The following is a 27169-nucleotide window of genomic DNA, read 5'->3' as shown; positions in this document are numbered from 1 at the left end:
AAAAACAAGAGGGCTGTTCTACACTATGGAACGGCTCTGCAGCATCACTGTTTGGATCTGAGGGTGTGAACAAAAGGAAAAGAACGATCTGAAAATTTAACCATCCGTGAGTTCAATTAAATTCCTGTGATGTACAGTCAAGAAGAGTGAACAGATGCTAAAGGGTGAAACAGATGGAAGCAAAACTTGACGTATTGAAAGCATGTCATGTGACACCATCACTGCCTAACCAGAACACGCAGATGCCATCCACACTGGCATTGCACATTAACAGCATTTACCAGACACCCTTATCCAGAGTGACTTACAGTCAGTAGTTACAGGAACAGTGTAGTTGGGGACACTCAGGGTTAATTGTCTTGCTCAGGGACACAATGGTAGTAAGTACAGCTGAACAATTTATCGAATTTGAACAGAATTAAAATAAATATGATTTTATAAGTTGCAACAACTGCGACAATTTTTGCCACCCCAGAGCGGCGGTGACCCCCTGGGGTGCTGGGGATGCAGAAGAGAGGCGGCTGCTGTGACAGTGGTCTGTGGGTGCGGCTCACTATGGTAGTGATAGCGCAGAATGCTGCATATGGGTGGCTGAATGATCGAGGCATGGGAGCCCTCCGCCGCTCCGGTGTACGTGGTGAAAGTCAGTTTAGGAAGAGTTGGTACCGTAAATCAGTCCATCCGAGTGGGCGTGCAGCAAAGAAAACATAGTTCAGGCAGTAAAACAAAGTTCTGTCCTCTTTCGTCATCCCGCCGGGCGACAGGTGCCACGACAGTTAATCATGTTGCGTTGATGTCCCTGTGTGACAGACAATCCTGCTCACCAATCAGATGTGTCCCAAGCTAACGCCACGCCCACTTAAATGCGAGCAAGAACACGCGCTCTCACCACGTGGTATGCCACTTACAGCGGTTATGCTACAGTTTTAAAACACATTGTATAGTGAATGCTGAAAAAAAATCATAATATCTGTCAAATAAATTGCGGTTTGATTTTTTTCTGAAAACCTGTGAATGTGTTTTGTGGTTCATAGATGGGTGTGTAACTCACTAGCACCCTGCACACCATTGTAATGTTACTGAAGCCTTCACAGATGTGCCAGATTGCACTCAACATTGCTAAAGACCTGTTAAGTGTGCTGATGGAGATGTGTGAATTCAGTGGGTTCTCTCTGGTTTTACACTGAACCAAAACAGGCTGGGTCACTGCTGAGACTGCTGACTGCTCTGACTACCACTGCATCATCTTAAGTTCTTGTATTTGGTCACCGGGGTTGCTCACGTGCCTGGGATTTTGTTCCATTTTTTCGTGTATTAGGTTAAAATGAAAGAGTGAGAGGTATATTTCTCTAACTACCCTAATGTTACCCTTTGACCACAGTCCCCCAGCATTGTCCATTTGGCTGTGCGTTTGGTCATGACCATTTCATGTTATGTTGAGGGGGTAAACAAGTATGAGTTTCACAATAGAATTTGTATGAGAATTACATTACCTGCGATTTTGATGTTCATGTGTACATCCAGCAGAAGGTTCTCAGCCTTTAGGTCCCGGTGTACAATGTTGCAGTTGTGGCAGTACTCAACCGCTGACAGGATCTGCCAGAACTTCCTCCGTGCCTCTGGCTCACTGAGACGCCCGTGATTGGCCAAGTAGTCTAGGCAGAGGTGAGAGAGGTGGAGTTAACTAAAGACACCATCTCTATGTTCTCAGCTATGTTCTCGTGCAATCATGTGCAACATATGGACTTAAAAGTGTGTGATGCAATGTGATACACAGTTCGGATTTCTGTGTAGTCAGGAATGAAGAGGTCGTCCCTCACAAGACAGCTGAGGAAGCGTGGAGGAGTAAGGAGGTTCTGCAGGGTGGGCCGTAAACACACCCCCACCCCTTCCTCCCCGGATGCATAATTACACAGTCACCACACCCTCGGCTGCTGTGTCAGCCACTGTACCCAGGCCAGCTCTATAAAACAAACAATAATTTTCTTTCTCTTGGAAGTAAACATAATAAATATTGCTTCCAAAATGGTTGCAGGCCGTATGCTGTGTATGCTGCCAGACACTTTGTGTTTTACTGCATGCAAGTGACTGTGAATAATGGTATGAGTTTTAGTTACAGATTTCTAAGTGTGTCTGTGTTTGTAGAAGTTTCTGATGAAAGTGCAGAGAAGGTCAGAGGAAACAACTCAAGGAGCCTTTATAGACACGCATTACTGGTAGTGTTGGGGAGCAAAGAGTTGCATGTAATAATCTAATTACAAAAAATGCAATTGTAATCTGTTGTAATTAAATTACAGTTACTTATTGAAAGAATCATTATTACAATTTTAATATTGTATATAAAATATTGTCTGTTTAATAATAGTGGTGTAGTGGGAATCTTGGGAGAGGTATTTGTGTCAGCCAAGCAGCGATCATAAAGTTTCACATTATTAAATATTTGATTTAGTACAGGCTTATAACTATGATCTTACAGTAACATGAGGCCTGAAATCTGATAAGTAAATTTTCGTTATTGTATTGATCAATTATAAGGATGTTAACTAATTTATTGAAATGAGTTTGACAGTAGTCAGTGTTTAGTTCTGTTGTAAGGTAAACACTGCCAGGTTTCAAAAATAGCAAAATGGTAAACATCTAAGAATATTCAATCATAATTTACTAAAGTATTCAAATGTAATTAGTTACTCTGGCAATATAATTTGTTACATGTACAAATTACCCTATTTAGGTATTAGGTATTTCAATTACTATATGAAAGTAATCTTCCAAACAAAAATCACTGGACATAATGACCGAACTGGACTCAGCAGCCCCCAGGATGTCAGACTACCCTTTTATTATTTTTTTTAAGAGTACCAGTTTACGGGAAAACTTGCTGTTAGTGTTGCCACATCCTTTCAGGAATGAACGCTGTACAGAAGCCACTTCTCTCAAAAGCCAGTGAGGGAGAAAAAGAAACACTGCTCAGAAAACGCAGCCCAGTGCCAGACAAACTGTCTAATCACAGCTGTTCAAATTCCTGAAATAGTGCATCATACACACATTCTTATAATTCGCAAGATTTGATGCCATTCAAGTTTTGAATAACATCATGTATGGAACAAATTCATGGAAGTAACATGTAACCTCTGTTTATGTGCATTGGGACTGTTATGGTGCACTATCTGTGAATAAAATGTATAGAGGAGAACTGGGTAAGATACTCATTAGGAAAATTATCAATACCAACAATGACATCTTTGTCTCCTCCAGTTGACACAGCCCCTCCCCTTCATAGCAGCTGAACACAAAAATGCTAGTTGATGAGCCTTCAAGACCTATTTAATTCAAAATGCAATTTGGAAATATTTCATTAATGTCGATAAACCTATATGTTTAAAAAAAACATGGTGGCGACAAACACGGTATCACAAAAATTCCTGCTGAAGCATTTTAAAAAGCCAAATGTCAAGTGCACATTTCAACAACACCGAAGCTCTAAACAGTCATGACTTGATCACTGCAATGCAATTGAATGGCTGCAATGCCATGATGAAGCAATTATCAATGCATCCTGAGGGACTGAAAACAAAAATGAAGTCTGAAGAATCTAAACAAAAACCAGAACATTTCAGCTGTTCTGCAGTGGAAACATTATTTTTCATTCTTGATAACTGGCAAATGGCATTACTTCCAATTAAAAATGTAAAAATAACCAGTAAGTGACATGTGCCTCATAGCTAGATCATCAATCACATTTAATATAAATCAGTTTACTACAATATAGTTAAAAGTCGACTTTAACAATAACAGCCTCCCAGTATTTCACAGGCTTGTCTAAATGTTGTTCCTTTTTTCCCTGTGTCATTCATTTTTATTACAATTATCCTTATTTTATTGTTTATGTATTGTTTGATTTCTTTGCATTGAATTGGTTGTTACAAACCTCTGGTGAGAATTTATGCATATAGCAACTTTAGAAATGTATTTTCTTTGAAAATTGGTGACATGTTAAGTACTCATTTTACCCGCTGTAGCCGGGCCCTAAAGAAGTAAAGATCTGGGCAGTGGGCAATATTCCGTTGGAGGGGGCTGAGATGGTGGTTAGACCCAGGGTGTGACCTCTCACTGCAGTTCTCCCTTTCACACAAACAAAACCGCTTCTCCCTGTGGCATGTTGCTAATCAAAAAACACACCAGTCATGGGAATGTGTCACAGTGCTTTTAAGCAAGAGCCCAATGGGTGTCTTGCTCTCTCTCTCTCACACACACACACACACACACTTGTAGAAATAACTCATGCCTTAGCAAACAGCTCAGACTCAAGCCAGAGCTTAGGGAGCTTGTTTTGGACACGGCACCCATAAAGAAGGGCTTCTGCTCCTTTGGCTGAAATCAAACTTGAGTGATTCATGCGCCTTCCTCTTTTAAACTCATTTGCACAGGGCACTGTCTGCTTAGCCCCTATTTCCAGAATGCGACGACTGCAGACACCAACTACAAAAGAGCACCAGTCGCATACCAGTGGATGGATGAGTAATTCGCCGCTTTGCTGTCAAAAGGGGGCACGGACGTCACAGGCAGAGCTGGTGGGAGAGGGGATGAATCAGAGGGCGCTAAAAGCCCCCATTCGCTGGCACTTCCCAGTCCTAATCTCTCAGCAGCTGCTGGGGTTTTTAAGGGATTTCAGGGAGGACATGCAAGCCATAAATGTATTGCCCAGTTTTAGTCCAGACAGCGCACCGGCCATCAGGCAGCATTATGGACACACTCTGTTTGGGCTTGTGCAGGCTGACTGTGGAAACGGGTTTAAAGCAGAAGTCTGAACAGATGCGGCATCATCTCTCACTTCTGCCTGCCCCTCTGCATTTACCGAAAAATTTGTGGCCTACACCCCCCCGTCTCAAATTCAAATTCTCCTCTCCTCATCCTCGCTCCTGTTCTGCTCTACTTCATTATTCAGGGGTTGACCCAGTTTCGCAGGTTCTCTGGGTGCTGCATTGCTGCCAATGCTGCTGTCTCAGACGCCCCTTTGATGCCCTTCCTGTACAGACCTTAAAAACCCACACAAAAGTAAAGGATGAAAACAGTAATGAATGCCATCCAATACTGGAACAGTACTGATTTCAGGTCATTCCAGATTTTTCTTTAGCGTTGCTGTGCTACTGTAGCGCATACATTGTACCGAAGCGGACCCGGCTAAAGCATACACCATAGCATAAGCAACACAGAAATGGGTTTGAGCACCGTCATTGACCATCAGTCATAAAAGTGAGGCCCTTTAAAAAAAATGTTACATAAGAAGCGCGTCACTGTGTCTGGATTACATATTACATCATCTGCATATAATCTCGGAAATCTACAAAACAGGGATCTGGGAAGCAGAGCTGATACATAATCCCTGGGTTCTGACAGTTCTACAATGACCAGGAACCACCTGCAATACAGAAACCCTCACACACAGTGCTCAGTCAGAAGGGTCAGACAAACAACTGAAAACGAGAGGAAGTGAAAATGTGTATGTTATTCTGCACTCCTGAACATAAAACAGCCATGCAGCAACTCTGTTACCGATCTATTGTAAAGGAAATCATAAAGCCGCACTGGGTAGGAGGAGCGGCTTCCTGCTCTGGACCTATGTGGACACTCTTGTTGGAATTTTTTCCTGTTCAAACACAAGGTCACTCAAGGTTGACTAAAGACCAATTGGTCTGAACCCTCTGTGCAGGGTCCTCTGTGATTAGCTGCAAGATTCTGCAACAGAGACATTCACTCACATTTTAGGAGGACAAGATTCATATATTACAGTGTGCGAGCCAGATGGAAAAAAGCTGACTGCATTGACAGGAGGGGGCGAAGGCGGTCCTGACTAATCACAGTATTGATTATGGTTATGGGTGTGTAGAAACCATAACCACTACTACTTGATCAGTTCAAAGATATATCATGGGAAAAAATCCAAACATCCTGAACTAGGGGTAGTTATCTGATACAGTGTTGTGTTCCACTTTTCCCAGCCTTGTAAGACTAATGTTTGATTACACTGATGTCTGAGGGTCAAAATCCACATTTATTTTGTAGGTGTAGATCTTTACTCCATAAACAGGATGTCTGGCTGGAGGAGCAGTTGATTTTTTTAATCTCATTTTCTCTGTAAAAGGTTTCAGTTTGGAAAGGTTTCATCTTGGAAAACTGAATGTTTTGCCATTGCCCTTGGTCATTAGAAAAAGAAAAAGTCAAAACAAGATTGTATTTAATTGTATTTACATCAGCATCTTTTAATGGCTCAACATAATTAATGTTTCAAGCAAATTAAACTGCGTAGCATACAGAGCTGTGAGAACTGGAGGAAAAAGGATGAGATGGACAATGTGCTACATGGAGCAGGTTTAAATCATCCAGAAATCATGTCTACAGACTAGGGCTGGGGAGGTGCATCAACGTCATCAATTTCATCAATGCAAAAGATATGTCAGTGCACAATTATTACATTACAGTCTTATTCCATAATTATTTTGCTCAGAATTCAACACCCCATAATGACGATGTGAAAAAAGTTTAGGCAAATGTATTAAAAATAAAAAACAGAGAAAGCACATGTACATAAATATGCACAGACTTTGCCATGAAGCTCAAGTTTGAGTTCATGTGCCTCCTGTTTCCCCTGATCATCCTTGAGATGTTTTTGCAGCTTAATTGAAGTCCACCTATGGAAAAAGCAGTTGATTGGACATGAGATGGAAAGGCACACACCTTCTATATAAGGTCCCACAGTTGACCCTTCATGTCAGAGCACAAACCAAGCATGAATTCAAACAAAAACTCTACCTAAAGCTGTCCGGCCACCTAAACTGAGTGATCAAGGGGTCAGGAAGGTAACCAAGACAGAGGAAGGACAACCACCACTGCATCAATCCACCAATCACGGCTGTATGGTACAGTGACCAGATGGAAGCCACTTCTTAGTAAAAGGCACATGGCAGCCTGTCTTTGCTAAAAGGCACCTGAAGGACTCTCAGACCACGAGCTGCAGGAACTGGGAGACTAGTCAGGATAGAGGGAAAGATGACTGCAGCAATGTATAGAAACATCCTGGATGAAAACATGCTCCAGAGCGCTCTTGAATTCAAACTGGGGCGACAGCTCATCTTTCAGCAGGACAACGACCCTAAACACACAGCCAAGATATGTCCTTGACTTGTGAATGTCCTTGAGTGGCCCAGCCAGAGCCCAGACTTGAATCTGAAAATTTCTGGAGATGTTACAATGGCTGTGCACTGAAGATTCCCATCAAACCCAATGGAGCTTGTGAGGTGCTGCAAAGAGGAATGGACAAAACTGACCAAGGATACGTGTGTCAAGCTAGTGGCATCATATTCAAAAAGATTTGAGGTTGTAATTGCTGCCAAAGACGCATTGACAAAGTATTGCGCAAAGCCTGTGAATACTTATGTACACATGACAGACAATATCTCCTGGATCCTCAACACCACCACCAAGAAATCCCAGCAATGTCTGCACTTCCTCAGGAAGCTGAAGAAGGTCAACATCCCTCACATCATTATACCGGGGACCATTGAGAGTGTTCTCTGCTGCTACATCACTGTCTTGTACGGGAACTGCACTGTCGCTGAGCAGAAGGCCCTGCAGCGGATAGTGAAGACAGCAGACCGCATCATCAGGGTTCCACCTCCACCCATCTCCCAGCTCCCTGCTCTACGAGAAACACCTCATCCGTCGATCCCCCAAGCAGTCAGTTTTCTCAATGCACTGCGATCACCAGAACACTGATAAACTCAACAATACACTCCCAGCCTTATGCACCCGATCTTTGCACATCTCTGCTCTTTTTGCACATGCTTGTCTTGTGTGTCCTGTTTGAAATATCCAACATATCCACTCACAAAAATCCTACATTATGTCCTGTTTGACCTGTTCATTATATAGAAAAGTTGGACTTTTCTCCTATAGAGATAACCTGTACAGTATTTAAGCGTTAGTTATTTAGTTATAGTATATTTTTCTTTTATGATTGCACTATGGGGGAGCCTGTGTGAAACATTATTTCAATACACGTTATAGTGTGTATACAGTTGTACTGACTGTAAACCTATCTTGAATCTTGAATAATAAATTTGCCAAAAGTTTAAGTAAACTTTTTTTTTGTCATTATGAGGTGTTGTGTGTAGAATTCTGAGGACAAAGCATTTAAACCATTTTGAAAAAAGGCTGTGACATCCCAAAATGTGGAAAAAATGCTGTGAATACTTTCCAGATGCACTGTATGAACAGCACTATGGCCATGACAGAGCACAAAGCATGATTGGTTTGGTGGACATAAACTCAAAACTGGCATCATTGTATAATACGCTTATAACAGATTGTCCATTCTGATGTCTTCAGTAAACAAAGGTATTGCATTACAAAGACAATCACACAGTTTTTTTTTTAAATCAGTGCTAGGTTGGGTATGACTGTTATAAAGGACATAAACTAAATCAGACACTAGAGTTTATTTTAAATGAACGATTAATGAGTAACATTCCTGAAATTTCTCGAGAAGTTTCAGGTTAAGCATTTGGTGTGAACAGGCAGTCCCCCCCAATTTGTGTGTGCTTCATTCCTTTGTGTTTTAGACCACTATTTGAATATGCTGGTGCCTGTGTTAATGTCTTGTGTTAGCTACTGTGTATTGGAGGCGTAATAACGTTGCTTGAGTTACCCCCTCTGGACCACCGCTTCCTTTAGGCTGTTTTGATGTGTTGGTTCTGTTGTTATTGTAAATAAAAGCACTGTGTGTGTGTGTGTGTGTGTGTGTGTGTGTGTGAGTGACAGCTCCTCTCCACACCCTTGTCACATTTCTTATACCCACTAAGGGACATGATAATGAGCATCTCATAAAATAGTTACTATCCTACATATCTATTCACTTCCACTTGTGGTAGTGGATCCAAGAGATACATGACCAGCGTAGCAAGGAATGCAATTCACACAATATTTTGTTCTTCTCTTGGTCATTTAGTGTCTTACTAGGTCTATGTAGATGGGGTTTAACAAGGGTAAGAAATATTCAAAATGCACTGCAAATTTTAAGAAAGCACACCAAATGATGAAATCCTGGGGGGATGGCACTACAGCAGACGCTGCATTAGCTCATTAACTAATTCCAACTTGTGCAATCGCCTTCTGAATATTAACAATACAGCTTCAGATACATGCATGCTGTGGTCTGAACACCCGTATTGACCCACTGTTTTGAAAATGTCTGACAGCAGCAGACTAAACAGCGCGACACGACATGGCAAAGGTTAAACCCGGTGGCAAAGAAAGATGAGGAATTTGCAGATAGTGAAGGCAACTGTTACATAACAGCCATGGGTGCTGACATCTGTAGGTGTTCAGTGAGGCAGAGAGAGCGATAAGACACCAGTCCCAAAACCAGTCCCAGGCTTCCTGGTACATCAAGATAACAGATGTTCCCCTTCACACTGCCGCTACTGTAGTGAAACAGCGCAGGGCTACACAACCTGTTACTACAGAGTTAATGCAACAGGTAAGAGTAACACAAACACAAAAGAGTCACCCAGAACACAAATCACTTTACTCACCGAATATTTCCCCGTTTTTGGCATACTCGGTCACCAGGTACAGCATGTTCTTTGTCTCCATCACCTGTGAGAGAAGTGCATATTTCAGAAGAGCAATCAGTGCACATTTTACATTTTACAGCATTTATCAGACGCCCTTATCCAGAGCGACTTACAATCTGTAGTTACAGGGACAGTCCCCCTGGAGCAACTTAGGGTTAAGTGTCTTGCTCAGGGACACAATGGTAGTAAGTGGGATTTGAACCTGGGTCTTCTGGTTCACATGCGAGTGTGTTACCCACTAGGCTACTACCACCCCATGTATTGCACATGTATTACTGTCTTTTAAAAGCTGTTGTGCTCTATGCCCCTGTAATGCTTTACGGAATGACCGGCAACAGGATTCTTCTGCCAGTTGTCCCCCTCAATTAACACTTTGATGCTAGTGCCAACAGCATGTGGGAAGACTCAGGAATTAGCCAAAGATAAACAATGTGGTGAACAGAGGAAAGGGGAAGAACTATGAATCAGATAAATCCTTACAATCGCATAAATCATTTACAACTCGTTTACAAGAACAACTGATCAGACAGGATTGATCAGATTGATCAAAACAGGGAAATATATGCATTTATATCCACATTAGCCACAGAGAAAGAAGATCTTTAGTAGTGCTGGTAGATGTTAGGACATTAGGAACATGACAGCCCTCGATTCCTTTATTGAAGGACATTCCCAGAAACTCCTCAAAATGAATGGCACGATCGCAGAGCTGTTCATTAAAAAAACAACTGCAGAGTACTTCCCATTCAAATCCCCAGCCAAACATTTTAATGTCTGGAAACGACTTATTATTATCTCATGCAAATTATAATCTCATCCCAACTCGTTGTTTGCAAACTTCACTGCTGTCACACATGACTTCATGAGAACGCCACCAGCGGAACCAACAACTGTATTTAATCATCTATACTGCCTTTCAACTTGAATTACAGTTCAACGACCCAGGAGACAACCACCCATTTAGGCAAAGCTGATGAGAAACTCCTGATCCAAGCATTACAGCTGTATTGCAAATCAATGGTACAATTTATTGCTGCTTTTTATTTACTAGACCTCAGCAAATTATTATTTTTTCTATAACAGTAAAAAAACATATACATCTGTGTGCAACATTACTAAAGCATTCATCATACCTGGCTATCAGGTATATTGGGTAATCACCCTGACTGGTTTAGTGTACCTGGTAAAAACAATACTGCTCCAAAATTGGAATAGTTTTGCCCACACCTACCAGCATGGCAATACAATACAAAAGCGACATGTAGCTACAATTATTAATATTATAAAATGCAGTGATGGTCAGTTCCAGACACAGAATCATAATATAGAGAACAGTAAAGATAATAATAATTGTATTTTTGAGAAAGAGACTCTATTCATACAACATTCTGTGACTGTATGGTGCATGTCAAGTACATTGTACATGCTTCAGGCAAATGGGGCAAACAGGAAGCCGGTGTCCAATGCACCCAGAGCTGCCCAGTGCTCATGAGGCTGGAAGGGAAGTGACTAATTCAATCATGCTGTCTGAATGGAGGAGCAGTTGGAAATAATGATACATCCACCGACCTGGACCCGTGCCAGAGGGTTGTATAATAAATGAAACACTATTCACATTCCGAACACCCAAAGTGACCCAAAAGTCTTACATAATGCTGTGATGTCAGCGGGAAAGAGACATTCTCTCCTGTGGGTTCTTGGTTAGACTCATCTGCTGCAGGCAGTCCTGCATAATCCCTGTCGACTCAATCCGGCGACTAGTGTTACCACTCAAAAAAAAAAAAAAAATGACCTTCTCACTGCTGAGAAGTGGAAGGCAGTCAATTATTAACTCCGGGACAGGGAGAGCGTTATTTGGGGAGTGTGTAATGTCAGTTAGTGAAGTCACGTTGTTGCCAGAACTGCCAGATTCCTGCAAGAAATATTCCAAAAAATGCTGTTCTATCTGTCAAATGCTAAATTTATTGATACTGTGTTACATGACAGAGTGCTGATGAGTGCGGAGAACAAACATGACCGCTTTTTATGAAGTTCGATAAATGCAGGACTATTCGCACATCACACTTAATGTCCGGGCAAAAAATCCATATCCTGCCAATGTCTGCCAGTATGTGAATAAACAGTTCATGTTTTTCTCTGATTCTCCACTGATATTCCTGAATTTCTTAATATTTCTCAAAATTTGCAGAAATTGGGGGTGTGAAAAAAATTCCAGAATATAACATTTTATTTTTGTGATACTGTATTAATTTTCAGGAAAACACAGTACATAATAACAAATGTCCTGAACTTTTATTCACTTTCCAAAACTAGGTGGTGACTTCTTTATAGTTTGACGTTTTTTCTACAATTAGATTTTAAACGAAACACATTGCCACATGTACAGTATTTGAATATATCATATTGAACATAATATATTATACACACACACACACACACACCTACTCATTTATGGGTCAGGACTTAACACAAGGGAGGTTATGTAATAAACAAAAAGTTGCACAGTTGAGTCTCTCCAAAGCAGAGAGGTTTTACTGTGATGGCACACTCTTCTTTCACAATTTCTTAACATACCCTAATGTTAAAGAGTATCTTATGAAGTGGCTTTTAATGATGACAATAGTGAACAGTCATGAATTTAAAAAGAGGCGACTCTGAAAAAAACAGATTCATCTAACATACTTCACTTTGTCCTGCTACAAAAATACTACATTCTCACTACGTGCAACTGATTGTTGTATTGTTTCCATATGTTAAACCAGACAGTATTGTATTATGAGTATTTTAGTCATTGTGATATGCAGCAAGCACAGCATACGGGGCACACAACCTAATGTGTCCTCTGTATGTAACCTAATTCACATGAGTGGGCAGCCATGACAGGCGCCCAGGGAGCAGTGTGTGGGGACGGAACCTTGCTCAAGGAGACCTCAGTGGCACCTTGACGGTTCAGGATTTGAACCCGCAACCTTTCAGTTACAAATCCGGTTCCTTAACCTCTCGGCCACCACTGCCCATTTATGAGCCCTGCGACTCATCTGATTATGTACCTCGCCGGTCCAGAGATGCGTCGTGTTTCTTCTGCATGAGACGATGCCAGCAGCACGTTTACCTGATACAGTTTAATGATGTGCGGATGGTCCAGCATCTTCATGATCTTCACTTCCCGGTAGATTTTCTCCAGGTTGACAGCATCCAGCTGGGACTTGTCAATGATCTTGATTGCGACCTGTTGCAAAGAGATGAGAAAGTGAACACTTCGAGCTGGCCATGCGTCAGAAACAGTATCCCGGGCTCCTCTAATGTCATCCGTGTGATGCAAGCAGGACAGCTCAGTTACGCCGTGGCACAGGTGACCCCCGCTCCCGCCTGTGTCGCACGCCTCACGCCGGCCAGATGCAGGCTGCGTCACAAAGTCCATCAGCACAAGCACCTTTGACCCACGTGTGACTGACGCTATACAGCATATACAGCACGGATCCCATTCCCATGGCAACAGCTTCTCCTTACTGACACTTTTTACACAGTCGCTGCACCTTTAACATTTATCGAACCCAGCTAAGTTGCACAACTTCAGTTCGGTCAGAGAATGGGGTTAGGGGGATCTGATGGGAGCAGACAACACCACGCACTGCTGGATAATCAGGTGATCCAGTCTGAAGGAGCTCAGTTGGGGGGTGAGCAGTGAAACCCTGTCATAGCACTTCAAAGCCTGAGCTCCCCCCGTCATGCCAAGTAAGGTCCGGAATTTCACAAAGAAAAAGGGGAAAAAGGCATTTGTGGACGTGAAAGTGCCAGACGCAGTTATATAAGCGATGCATGGCCTAGATATGCACAGCTGAGCCCATCTCCACTGACACCCAACACCTAGTCCCGAAAAGTCGCCCGTCTTCACAGCAGAGACGCCGCCGTCGCGTCACAGCTGTCACCCGGACACGGAAGAAAGTTGTGGCCGGCGTGGCGGCGCTCACCTCGGTCTTGGTAATGCGGTGTCTGGCCAGCTTCACCACCGCGAAATTGCCCTTCCCCAGCGTGCGCTCGATGTCGTAAAAGCCGACCCGCACCGGACCCCGGAACGTCGCTTTCTGGTGACAGTCAGCCATGACCATACTTCTGGCTCTGGCGTCACCTTCGGTCCCCGGTACGGTCGCGCCGCGACGACTCAGCCCAGACCGTGAGCGCACACGCGCCGACTGGCAGGAGGCATCGTGTTCTCGGGCTGACGTGCATTGACGTCAGAGCGCGAGGGGGGGTATTTGTACAGGGGCGGGGCCTTGAAGCCGTTCCACACTCCGCTGCCAGTTCGTTTCCAGGGCGACCGGAGCCACGTCTGACGTCAGCCGGCGCCGCCGCCATTCTGAACCTGCATCTTGCGCTTGTTGCGAGTCGAATAACACTCTTGCGCCCAGCAACTCGGGCTTCTTCCGCGCTGCCGCCGCACACAGTTTTGTCATATTTTAACGGTGCACAACACAAAGCTTCCGCCTTTCGTCCCTTCCATTTCCGCTCCATGTGCACGTTACAGGTGCCGTAACAAACGGGCGCGAGTGAACAGCGCCATCTGGTGGCCATTTAAATACCGACAACTGTTGTTGCTTATAGACAAATATACAAATGCAGTCCAAACTAGGCAAGAATCGAGTGGAACGCAACTGTGTCACTGCTGTGAACACTGTCAGTACAATATGGAAATATATAACATAAAATTACCTGCGTGTATCTTTAAAGATGCACTGATGATTGCACTCCCTGCGGCGGGTTTCCTCTGGGTTCGGGGTCAGATATTGGCAAGTCTTCGTTTTGGGGTCATTTTGACTGGGCGCACACTTTTTGGTAGAGTCTATTTTATTTTTATTACTAAGAATGTTTATTATAGTTTTATTATTTTTGGCACATAACCTTGATGTAAATTAGCAGTCGCTAAAAGCATTTCACTGCACATCATACTGTGTGTGACTATGTGACAAATAGAATTTGAATTATGACAAATGAATGCAAAAAGCATCAAATTTAAAGGGGTTCACATACTTTTTCAGGTATGCACTGCTATACTGTCAAAGAGATTATTTAAATAATAAGTATTTAATGACAATATGACAATTGAAAGTATAGACAGTTGATATACTGTACAAAAACAAGGTTACTTTTAAACAACTTCAAAACAGCAGGCCAGCAGAGGCTATCTTTGCTGAACAAGTTCCTTTTGGAGATATTAGCCTCCACACAGTGCAGCCTCATGTCCGATGGCCTTGAGCCGGGTCCACCAGGCTTTTCCTTCAGGGCAACATGTGGACGCGTCAAAGTCCATCTCCAAATGACTGCTCATTGTTGGGGATTGTTATCCGTAAATCTCATTGTCCACCCATCCAGTCTCTGAGGCACTTTGGTTCCTGCAGGTCTCGTAGATATCATTTGTGACAAAGCCACTCCGAGTGTTCTTGCAGTCAACATTCTCGTAATCCTTATACTGGCTCTCAGACGGCCGCGGCTTCTTCTTACATGTAACTGCCCCTGGCTGTGTGTACGAGCTGAAGGAACAGGGAGTTTGAGAAGCACTGGCATGCACCCACTGGCCTGGCCTTGCGTAGATCGGCTCTGATTGCTCCTTTCTCCTGCAAAATGTTCGAAGATATGGTTAAAGTGAAATAGGCCTGCCAGCAGGCTGGGCAGTGGTGGCCTAGTGGGTAAGGAAGTGGACTCCTAATTGAAGGGTTATGGGTGGGTCCAAATCCCTTTATGGCTGCCCAATGCTCACTAAGGGTGATGAGTTAAATGCAGAGGACACTTTTCATTGTGTGCATGTTTTTCTGTGCTGTGTATTTCAACAACAAAAACTTTGACTTTTTCAAATATGTTAAAGCTACCTACTTACCTCCGAGAGATAACCCTGAAGCAGACCAGGCCTAAAGCAACCAGCAGCAACATGAGCACGGTGGGGACTGTGATGAGGATAAAATTCCAGGGGCTCGCTGTAAAAAGAGGTGTATATACTAAATTTCTGTTGTAGGGGCAGGGCTGGAACAACAACCACATCACTATTATATAACACTGTGTTGTAATAATCATGATCATAACTATTCACAGATATCTGCTTGATTAAATATTTTTTATTTTCAAACTAAACAAGGTACAACAAGAAACATCTAAAAGTTGCTAAAAGTCATACAGTGATGGACAAAAGTTTTGAACATTTTGCTGCTTCTGTTTTTATTATGGCGGTTTGCATATACTCCAGAATGTTATGAAGAGTGATCAGATGAATTGCAGAGGTCCTCTTTGCCATGAAAAAAACTTCATCTCCCAAAAAAACTTTTCCACAGCATTTCAGCCCTGCCACAAAATGACCTGCTGAGATAATTTCAATGATCCTCTCATTAACACAAGTGAGAGTGTTGACAAGCAGAAGGCTGGAGATCATTCTGTCATGCTGATTGAGTTAGAATAGCAGACTGGATGCTTTAAAAGGAGGGTGAAAAAAGGAGGGTGCTTGAAATCATTGTTCTTGCTCTGTTTACCATGATAACCTGCAATGAAACATGTGCAGTCATCATTGTTTTGCATAAAAAGGGCTTCACAGCCAAGGATATTGCTGCTACTAAGCTTGCAACTAAATAAACCATTTATCAGATCATCAAAAACTTCAAGGATAGAGGTTCAAGTGTTGTGAAGAAGGATTCAGGGTGCCCAAGAAAGTCCAGCAAGCGCCAGGACCATCTCCTAAAGATGGTTCAGCTGCAGGATCGAGGTGCCACCAGTGCAGAGTTACTCAGGAATGGCAGCAGGCAGGTGTGAGTGCATCTGCACGCACAGTGAGGCAAAGACTCCAGGATGGCCAGGAGTCAAGAATGGCAGCAAAGAAGCCACTTCTCTCCAAGAAAAAACATGAACGACAGACTAATATTCTACAAAAAGTACAGGGATGGGACTGCTGAGGACTGGGGTAAAGTCATCTGATGAAGCCCCTTTCTGATTGTCTAGAGAAGAAAAGGTGAGCGCTACCATCAGTCCTGTCTCATGCCAACAGTTAAGCATCCTGAGACCATTCATGTGTGGAACTTCTTCTCATCCAAGGGAGTGGGTTCATTCACAATTTTGCCTCAGAACACAGCTGTGTTCTGAGAATGGTACCAAAACATCCTCCGACAGCAACTTCTCCAAACCATCCAAGAACAGTTTGGTGAAGAACAATGCCTTTTCCACAATGTTGGAGCAACATGCCATAAGGCCAAAATTTGAACTAAGGCCTCGTTTACACTGCGGGTCTTGATGCTCAATTCTGATTTGTTGCCTATATATGATTTCTTTGACCTTCTGTTTACACATTTTTGTTAATTGTGACCCATATCCGATTCGCTTGTTTACACTTGCTAAAGCAAATGGGGGTTGTTACACCACACAGTAGCCCAGATGGACGAACATGAAATATGCTTAATGCTAGCTCTGCGATATCTGCAAAATTCGGCAAATAATATGATGATTTTAGGCGGAGCCTGTACAGCCTGTGCATATGCTTCAGTTATTATGTGCACCGTTACTTTGTCGATGCATCTTTGGCAGCAATAACAGCCTCAAGTCCTTTTGAATATGATGCAACAAGCTGAGCACACCTATACTTGGCCAGTTTCACCCATTCCTCTTTGCAGCACCTCTCAAGCTCCATTGGGTTGGATGGGAAGTGTTGGTGCACAACCATGTTAAGATCTCTCCAGAGATGTTCAGTCGAATTCAAGTCTTAGCTCTGGCTGGGCCACTCAAGAACATCCACAGAGTTGTCCTAAAGCCACTCATTTGATATCTTGGCTGTGTGCTTAGGGTCGTTGTCCTGCTAAATGATAAATTGTCTCCACAGTCTCCAGTGCTAATCAGTCTCAATAGCTCTGGAGCAAGTTTTCATCCAGGATGTCTCTGCAGTCATCTTTCCATGCCATGTGACTTTAACTAAGGAGTGCCTTCCGTCTGACCACTCAATCATACAGACCTGATTGGTGGATTGCTTCGGCTGCACATATACTAAAATTGGATTGATACAGAGAAGATTAGCATGGCCCCTGCGAAAGGATGACACGCAAATCCGCGAAGCGCTCCATATTTTTGGGGCAGTGGTGGCCTAGCGGTTAAGGAAGTGGCCCTGTAGTCAGAAGGTTGCTGGTTCGAATCCCGATCCGCCAAGGTGCCACTGAGGTGCCACTGAGCAAAGCACCATCTCCATACACTGCTCCCTGGGCGCCTGTCATGGCTGCCAACTGCTTACTCAGGGTGATGGGTTAAATGCAGAGGACAAATTTCACTGTGTGCACCGTGTGCTGTGCTGACAATCACAATCACTTTCAGAGATGTCTGTCCTTCTAGAAGGTTCTCCTTGGTCCACAAAGCCCTGACAGAGTAAGCATTGGGTTCTTGGTCACTTCCCTGACTAAGGCCCTTCTCCAGCAATTTAAGTGGCCGGCCAGCTCTAGGAAGAGTCCTGGTTGTTTTGAACTTCTTCCACTTATGGATGATTGAGGCCACTGTGCTCATTGGGACATTTTTCATTAACCAGATTTGTGCCTCAAGATAATCTTGTCTTGGAGGTCTACAGACAGCTCCTTTGACTTCATGCTTTGTTTGTGCTCTGACATGAACTGTTAACTGTGGGACCTTATAAAGACAATGTGTGTCTTTCCAAATCACGTCCAATCAACAGTTTTTTTTTTCCAAAGGTTGTAATGGTCCAAAATGACTTGTGACCCTTGTGACGCACTAGGGTTAAAACACAGAATTGTGGGTAAGAGAAGGAAAAAGAAAGAAAAAGCATGTGAGAGCGGTGCAAAGGTCTGTGTCCTGTATAATCAACCGGAACCGCAGCCATGTCCAAATACCCCAACCAGAATCTGAATCGTGCTTCCACACCCACTCAGGGCTCCAAAGGACGAGACCAGCCGGCTGCAGAGCAGAGGTATAAGGCATTGTCTGTTCCCACGATCCCCAATACCAGTTTGTTACAAGGTGGACTCCAACTAGGATGATCAGGGCAAACAAGATGCTACTGAGCTCAATTTTGAGCTTCATGGCAAAGGCTGCGAATACTTATGTACCTGTGCTTTCTCAGTTTTTTAATTTTAAATACATTTCCCAAAACCTCAAATATTTTTTTCCGACATTTTCATTATGGGGTGTTGTGTGTAGAATTCCGAGGAAGTTTTTTTTTAATCCATTTTAGAATACGTCTGTAACATGACAAAATAGGGGGAAAACTGATGCGCTGTGAATATATGCAATTTGGTATTACCAAATGTATGAAAATTTGTCTTTTGCTTCATGCCGTTTGATCAGGTCTTTCACTCCATATTTACATCAAGTCATTTAAAGCAAGGATGCACAGACTTTTGCACACCACTGTAAATGTAAAGGGTCATGTTAACACCTTGAATATCTGAATGTATGAATGTCCAAAAAACTCCAACCTCACACAGCCACAACCAATACCCAGTTTATAGCATTATTCTCCTCATCCAGATATGCTCACAGAAATTTACCTCGTGCCACAAAATTAACAAGAATCATGGCTACTCAGCCCTTTTCTCTACCTGATGCACCAGTCTTCACATTCTTGTCCTCGCCTGTGATTTCTGGCTGCTTCGGCACCATGGAGATGACTGGCAATTCTAAAAAAGAAATGAATTATAGAAGCTTCCCGCCCCACCTTAGAATTTATTAGGCCATGTGCATTTTGAGACCACTGTTGTTAAAGGTACTGACAACAGTGGCCTCATGTACACTCCAAAAGAGGTCAACTTGTGTCAACTTTCTGATAAAACCAATGTCCTATTAGCTCAGGACAGGACAGTGACAGATTAGTTACCAGCCAAGTGAAACGATGATGCTTGTTAGCCCACAGTAATCTGAATAGGTGACCAGCTCACAAAACACACAGACAGGTATAGCGAGTGACCCTCTCACCTGTGTAAGCAGGAGTCTGGGGGAGGTTGGTAAAGATCTGCTCTTTTTCTGTGGAACAAAGGAAGAATTGAAGAAGGGTGAACACAAGCATTTGCCAGTCAGAACAACACTTTAGTTCCACAGCCAGCGATGTCTGATTCTTAAAATATCCACCAATTATACGTGCATTCCAACTGGAGGGTTAAGAACAAGTGTTTTTGTCCAGAAAGGGAAGAGAGGATCATTTTACTATCAGCTCGACCCTGGGTTTCTTCTTAAAAGAACCTCTAATTGAAAAAAGTCAAATCATTGGTTCAATCTAGACAAAAAGGACTAATTATGACATAATTGCTTTTAAGACTGTTCTACAAATGTTATAATTAGAAAATTGAGACATAAGTCAAATCGCTGCAATGATAAATATAAATAAAGGAACGATTCCATCCCCAGGTTTAATCTGTAAAAAAAGGTATTTATTCTATAATATATTATAGAACTGTGAAATATTTTTCTAACTGCTCAAAATGTCTTTTTCTTTCCCCCCTTCTTTATTTGTTGTAATTTACTGATATCTTATATACATTTTAGTTTGTTTGACTATCACTTCTTTCTCCTGTTGATGACTGTAATTCTTGTGCCTGGACTGTCGGCATAAATGGCAAGAAAAAAAACTTGACCATCTATGTTGGGCTTTTGCATGTAGTCATTTACTGCCATCTTACCTTCAGAGTATTTGCAGATAAAGTTGTTCTTCATGTTGCAGCTCTCATCACTCCACCCAAAAAGGAAGTGAGCCCCATGCCCACCCAGGGCGACACACATGTGATGACCGCATGATGGTTCGCCCAATCGCCAGTTCCTAATATATTTTGTTGCACGGAAAAGAATTATTTGTGGAAGCTGCTACTGTAAAATCTTGAAATCTACAGTGATCTCAAATCTTTAGTCATTTTACAATTATGTTTAATTCCCTTACGCCACACGAAACTACTGTGGGATGACATTTCGATGCTTGCTCATTAAATTCAAATATGTACAATTAACTCCAAATATTTCAGTTTCTCAATCTTTTTTGTGTAAAACAAGTAGTAAACCGAGGTAGAAGCGGACCTAAAGGTGGAAGGGCTCCGGTTCAGCCACTGGTAACGGGACTTGCAGTTACTTGCATCTCTGGTTGGCTGGGAGCTCCACCGTAGGCCGATCCAGAAGCCAGTGTCTGATGACCCAAGGTCCAGGAGGAACTGCTCCACCAGTCGTTGCTCATTCTCACTCTCGATACTGGCCAGTTCACCCCCATCGTGCCGGCATGCCTGTCGAGCCGCTTCAAAGCCAACTCTGAGGCTGCTGTCAGGGATGCTGGCGATCCGGTAGCAGGGCCGCTCTGTGCCACGCCGGCAGATGCGCTGGCCTGCAGAAAATATATGAACCACTGAACAATTATAATTCTGGAATGCACAGGAATAAATCATGTGGAAATTAGTTTGCCCTTACACAATGAATAATAAACACAAGCTAACAGTAATTATTATTTCATTGTATAAATAAATATTTTATGCATAATGACATTTAGTCACATTTTCTGCATTTTTCATTGAATTAACTCCCGTTTCTTACTGTGATTTCACCACACAGAATGAAACAAATCTTTGTTTAAAGATTTGCGAACTAAATCATAATAGCACTAACTATGAATATAGTCATTTAAATTATAAAAAAAACACATCCACTATCAGCAAACATAACAGTAAAATTAACCACAGTAATTGATTTTCATTAATTCTGTGATGTTATATTTTTGAGGTATAATTTAGACAACCAAACAACAAAAGAAATATGAATAGAATATTTAAAAATACATTGATAAGATGCCAGGGCACATAAATGAACATATAAATAAACAAACAACAATTATTTTGGAGGAGCGAATCTAATAGAAAAGAGGTATAAACAGAGATTAAACAGACGGAGCAGCCGAAGTGTGTAGGGTTTTTATGGAAATTCTGGCAGGAAGGAATGGAAAGAGGGTTTTATTGGGTGTTGACAGCTCCGACTTCCCCAGAGAATCACATGACCGCGACGGCCGACAACGGATGTTCATCCAATAACAATAATAATAAAAATAATAATAAGTGGTGTCAAAACCATTCTCGTTGTTAATCCGGATAGACCCGGGTACAAAACAACGCGAGCTTTTCCCAGGCTGGAGTTCTGCGCCATTTCCGCACCGCACGCATTTCTTCTACACGATCGTTCTTACCGCTGAAGAGTTTAGACGCGGACCCTGCGTGGTAGAACCGAGCCAGGAGAAGCTGCAGGAAAGTCCACCTGGTCACGTGCTCGCAGACGTGAGAAATCCACATCGCAGCTCGGCTCACAAAACTCCTCTCACGTCAAAACGCGGCTTAGAAGTTCGCAGGACCAGTTTGTCCAATCGGGTTGAAACCAAGGGACGACGTGACCTTCCGCCAGGGGGCGCTGCTGCGTTACCCTCGCCGTTTTGGATCTACGGTGGGTTCTGAAAGTATTCAGACGCCCTTAAATATGTCACTCTTTATTATTTTGAAGCTATTTTCTAAAATTTCTAAAAAGTTATTTTGAGACATAAGATGCTCTGGTCTGTTGAGACCAAGATAGAAATATGGCCAAAAAGTTTTAAATGGTATGTGTGGAGAATTTGTGTGGTGTAATTTTTCACAGAATAATTAATCACATCACAGTTTATTAACGTTTGTAATAAAAGGAAATTTAGTAGCTGCACATGCTCAGCCTCCCTAATGCACACATCATTTGAACATGAATACTGTAAATAAATGCTGAAAGTAAATACATACAAAAAATTGGCACATATGTTGTCCATTTGACAACTAATGAAAAAGCATTCAGGTGGGAAAACATCTAGCAGCTAAGTTAATTGAAATCTGTAAAAAATGACAACTGTAAAACGTCTAAAAAAGATTGTGGAGTACTTTAAATTCAGTGTACCCCAAATTTTATATTGCAAAGGCTTTGCAAATCCCATCTTCTGCAACATCAAAATATTCATAGTATATGGAGATATCTCTGTGTAAGGGACAAGCCTTTACTGAATGCCTTTGGGTTTTAAGACAATGCTGCAAAATTCATCGGCAGGATTATGACAATAACATTACTAAATGGGCCCAGGAATACTTCCAGAAACCACTGTCAGTAAACACTGTCCGACGCACCATCTGCAGAAGCAGTACCATACAAAAAGGAAGCCATATTTGAACATGCTCAACAAGTGGTGTTATGTCCTTTGGGCCAGGGGTTGGCCCCCGCCTGCTTTTTGAAATGTTTTCTATGGTCAGATGTCAGATGAGTCTAAAGTTGATTGTAGTTGGTAATCGTGGATACTGTGTCCTCTGGGCTAAAGAGGAGGGAGAACCTCCAGCATGTTATCAGCATTCAGTTCATAACTGCATACGTTATGGGCAGCTTCCCTGATTTGGAAGAAAATATGAATGATTTTAGAAACATATGCCACCAGATGAAGTTTATTTCTGGGAATACTTTCTGTATTTCAGCAAGACAATGCAAAACCACATCATATTACAACAGCATGGCTTCATCAGAGAAAAGTCCTGTAGCTGAATGGCCTGCCTGTAGTCCAGATTTCACCTACATTAGGTGCATTATTAAATAAAAAGACAACCAACAATCCTTCAGCAGCTGGAAACTTGTAATAGGCAAGAATATGAACAAATTCAAACACCAAAACATCATAATGTCAATGCCCAGACGTCTTCAAACGTCTCAAAAGAAGAGGAGATGCTTCTTAATGGCTAACATGCCCCTGTCCCTACTATTCTGAGACCAGTGGCAAGCATATTTGAAAATATTGCAGTAACATCCTTACTAGGAGAAATTAGGCTTTCCATTTCAGATATCCAGAATTACATTTCAAATGCTTAGGGAAATGTTCATGTGTTCTTTGAAATGTTCAAAACATTAATTGGTTCGGAATAGAATTACTTAAAAAAATTGATATAATGATGCAGTCGAATCCACATTTGCTGATTCACTTGATTCTCTACCAGTGTGTAGGCCAGGTTTATTTCTTTAATCGGTGTTTTCAGATATACTAAAACAATTGAAAAAGGTTTTGAATAAGGATTAATGAAACTAAACGAATTAATGAAAGTGACAGACTTTCAGATTATGGACAAACAGTAATTTAATGACAATACAAGAAACATAGTTTGGCCCACTCACCGGGTGACAAGACTAATGCAGGCATGAAGACTAGAGACATTGAGGATACATTTACAGTAACAGACAGGTGATAACACTCAAGGGTTATCAGGCACACAATAAACAAAAACGTCAGGAAGACCTGGGCTGGAGTGCCAGGACCAGTTCAAGTTGTGACCCATTCATTAACAGCCATTTCCTGCTACCATGGACAATATATGGAGCAGAGTTTTACCATGCGATGTTGTATAGCATTGCAGTTTATCAGATGCCCCTATCCAGAGTGACTTACAACAAGTAGTTACAGGGACAGTCCCCCTGGAGCAACTCAGGGTTAAGTGTCTTGCTCAGGGACACAGTAGGATCTCCTGGTTCATAGCCGAGTGTGTTACCCACTAGGCTACTACCACATTTGAATGGACCAAACAATTGTTTCTCATCCAAAGATAAAATGTGCTAGTAGCTTAAATGTCAACATTTTTTAGGTTTCAACTTATAGTTTTTTTAAAGAGCTCACTGTTCATAAAGATTTAACTTGGTTGGCATCACAATTATTATTGATGAATAAAATTGCCTGTTATGCTCACTTATCACACAATTTTACTGAGGTACTTCATATCACACTATTCTGCTAAACACAGCAATATCAAAAGTATCCTTACATGTTAAATAATGTTATAGAAACATGATAGTATCAGTTCACATCATCTCCTTGTTCATACTCACTGTCAGCCTCAAATAGGGGGCCACACCTTTTATGCTGTTCACACGTAAACTAGACACCAGATCAGGCTCAGGTTATTTGGCTCACACACAGACATGTAGTTGGTGCCCTCTTACCATGGGACATCCTAAAAACATTCATCAAAAAGTGTTACAAATACAGGAGAATGAAGTTGCTGAGAACTGGACGTTCCTCTGAAACTGATGAACATACAAGGCTGAAAAGTGAAATGTGAAAACTAGGCCCATGCCTGCCCTGTCTGTGACAAGCCAGATTTGAACAACTAATGTGAACAGACCAATAAAATAATGAGAAAATGTGTATCCCAACTCAGTTCCTTTGTGGCATGGTTTTTGTAGCTCCCTGTATGGATTAATGATGTGTGAGCTCATCCCATTTAGGTTAAGTCAATTGTTGTCATATATATAGCCGAAGGAGGAAAAATGAAAATGAATATTTGGGGCGCCGCCTGGCTGTTGTGTGGACGCAAACCTTCTGCATATTTTCAGGGATGTGAGGTAGAGAACCACTGCTGTAGATATAACAACATTAAATATAAAATACTCTCAAATTATATATATTTTCATGATCATCTTACAAAAAAACTAATCTTGTCATAGTAACATGTTCGCAAAATACACTTACAGGACTTACCCTAGACGAGTAAGGAGTAATGTAGAAGTAGTGATACTGAGACACTCAGGACCCCCAGGTAGGGCATCATGAATCACATCCCTATACAACACTGTAAACAAGGCAGAGTGACGACTCCCAGTATATCTCCTTTCGTAATAAGAGAAGCGTCTTATCCGTTGCTAAAATGCTTTTTGCATGGCAAATACTCCGATTTCACCTATAACCATTGAGGTCGCTGTCATACGTCTTCATATTACATGTCTAATGCTCTCTCCCTGAGGGGCTTTTGCCTTTGACATGCTATTCTCCTTCTATTCACTATGCACTTCAGACAATGGATGTTCTTCCCTGAAAACAGGAGTTGTCGCCTGTGGCAGGGATTTCATGGCCCATCACCCTCGGACATCCAACAGAATCTTGCACACAAGCCATCTATACCATACTTTGAGGAATCACTTCCAGAGAAAATAAATTACAATTGCAGATTAACTACTGGGCCGATCTGGGCTGGCAGAAAGGTCAAATTTAGGCAAGACAAAAGCTTTGTCGTCTACAGAAATTGAACAAATTTACTGCAAATACAAAAATATGCCAGAAAATTAAGTAGTGGTGCTGTGAGATCCAAGAAGGATTGCATCCATGCGGTTTGGCAAGGATTCTTATAATTTATTGATGAAGTCATCAAGAATAGAAAAGAAAGCAGTCTTGCATGCCTCCAGGAGTTCATCAATATTCTTTGGTTTCGTCTTCCAAGCTTCCTCTTTCATCTTAGCCCACACATGCTCAATGATGTTCATGTATGGTGGTAGTAGCCTAGTGGGTAACACACTCGCCTCTGAACCAGAAGACCCAGGTTCAAATCCCACTTACTAACATTGTATCCCTGAGCAAGACACTTGCTCTGGAAGGGGGGGCTGTCCCTGTAACTACTCTGGATAAGGGCGTCTGATAAATGCTGTAAATGTCTGGTGACTGGGCTGGTCAATCCTGGAGCATCTTGATCTTCTTTGCCTTGAGAAACTATGATGTGGAGATGGAAGTATGTGATGGAGGACCATCCTGCATCAGAATTTGGCATCTTCTATGGTTGAGAATATACCCTCATACTGGATGTAACCTCAGACCATGATTTTTCCGCCACCAAAATTCACTGTTTTCTGGGTGAATCTTGGATCCATGCGGGCTCCAGTAGATCTGCTGCAATATTTGCAGTGACTGTGATGTAATTCAACGGAAGATTCATCTGAAAAATCCACCTCCTTTGAAACATCTTTTGTTTAGTGCTGGCTTCTGGGCACTGATTCAATCTTGGAGGCCATTTTGAGACAGAATCTGATAAACTGTTCTGGTTGACACAGGGACTCTGCTGCAGTGGAAAATGGGCTGGCCTTGGATTTTCAAGCCAACAAACGGTCCTCTCGAGCAGTTGTCTTGTGGGGTCTGCCTGACCTGGGCTTGTCAAAAACTTTTCCAGTCTCTTCAAATATTTTTTTAAATCCAGTAGTTGATGCTGAGACACATCAGCAGTGGTCTTTAGCCTCTTGTTAATCAACACTTTAGTCTCAGGGAGAATCTTAAGCATGTTTGCAGAGGACTATTTGCAGTTGATGTGAAGGTCTAGTGTACTGGGGTTCTTTTTATACACACCTGAGACCTAATTGATCCATTATTAGTCACCGGTGAAGCTCATAAGGCAACACCACTTATGTCTTTGCAAAAATTGACTCAATGGGGTTTACCAAGCTTTGAATATTAGAATACTTTTTGACAGTTTCGTTTTGCATTGAAAGATTATTACAAAAGCTGTTTGGAATAAAATGAGCCATTTCTTGTAAAAAAATCTTGATTAGAAAAATAGGTCAATTTGTACACAAGCAACAAGACTTTTGTCAGGGACTGTATACTCCCAAGACAAACGTAGAAAAGCAGAAATAAAGTAAAAATGTGCAAAAACAATTTGATTACAATACTGGAATGTAAGTTACTGCTACATTACTATACGGGAATGTAGTTGTATGAGCAAAGAAGAGCAGCTGTTTGACTTATA

The 27169-nt window shown here is 42.0% G+C and overlaps 2 protein-coding genes and 1 non-coding gene across 4 annotated transcripts in view; 1 reads left to right on the top strand and 2 right to left on the bottom strand.

The window, feature by feature from the left end:
* sik2b (salt-inducible kinase 2b) overlaps positions 1 to 13850 on the bottom strand; it is a 28106-nt gene extending 14256 nt beyond the window's left edge. For both annotated transcript variants that reach the window (XM_028965519.1, XM_028965520.1), the window contains exons 1-4: positions 13604 to 13850; positions 12745 to 12861; positions 9591 to 9654; positions 1494 to 1655 (exon numbers count right to left, since the gene is read on the bottom strand). In XM_028965519.1, coding sequence (XP_028821352.1) covers positions 1494 to 1655; positions 9591 to 9654; positions 12745 to 12861; positions 13604 to 13741 — 481 coding nt within the window. In that variant the 5' untranslated portion in view covers positions 13742 to 13850. The remainder of the gene's footprint in view (positions 1 to 1493; positions 1656 to 9590; positions 9655 to 12744; positions 12862 to 13603) is intronic.
* An 845-nt stretch (positions 13851 to 14695) lies between these two features.
* laynb (layilin b) lies at positions 14696 to 21998 on the bottom strand. Its single transcript, XM_028969751.1, has 7 exons — positions 21808 to 21998; positions 20661 to 20958; positions 20273 to 20409; positions 19572 to 19619; positions 19199 to 19276; positions 15505 to 15601; positions 14696 to 15244 (listed from the first exon to the last, which is right to left on the bottom strand). The coding sequence occupies exons 1-7, from the start codon at positions 21908 to 21910 to the stop codon at positions 14971 to 14973; spliced, it is 1035 nt and encodes a 344-aa protein (XP_028825584.1). The 5' UTR covers positions 21911 to 21998; the 3' UTR covers positions 14696 to 14970.
* On the top strand, positions 17618 to 17725 carry LOC114785007 (U6 spliceosomal RNA). Its single transcript, XR_003748990.1, has one exon. It is a non-coding gene; the product is annotated as a U6 spliceosomal RNA (small nuclear RNA).
* Positions 21999 to 27169: the final 5171 nt, after the last annotated feature.

This window comes from Denticeps clupeoides, chromosome 2 (assembly GCF_900700375.1).
Source record: "Denticeps clupeoides chromosome 2, fDenClu1.1, whole genome shotgun sequence".
Taxonomy (NCBI): Eukaryota; Metazoa; Chordata; class Actinopteri; order Clupeiformes; family Denticipitidae; genus Denticeps; species Denticeps clupeoides.
Note: the sequence above shows the minus strand (reverse complement) of the source record. Positions and strands in the feature narration are given on the sequence as shown.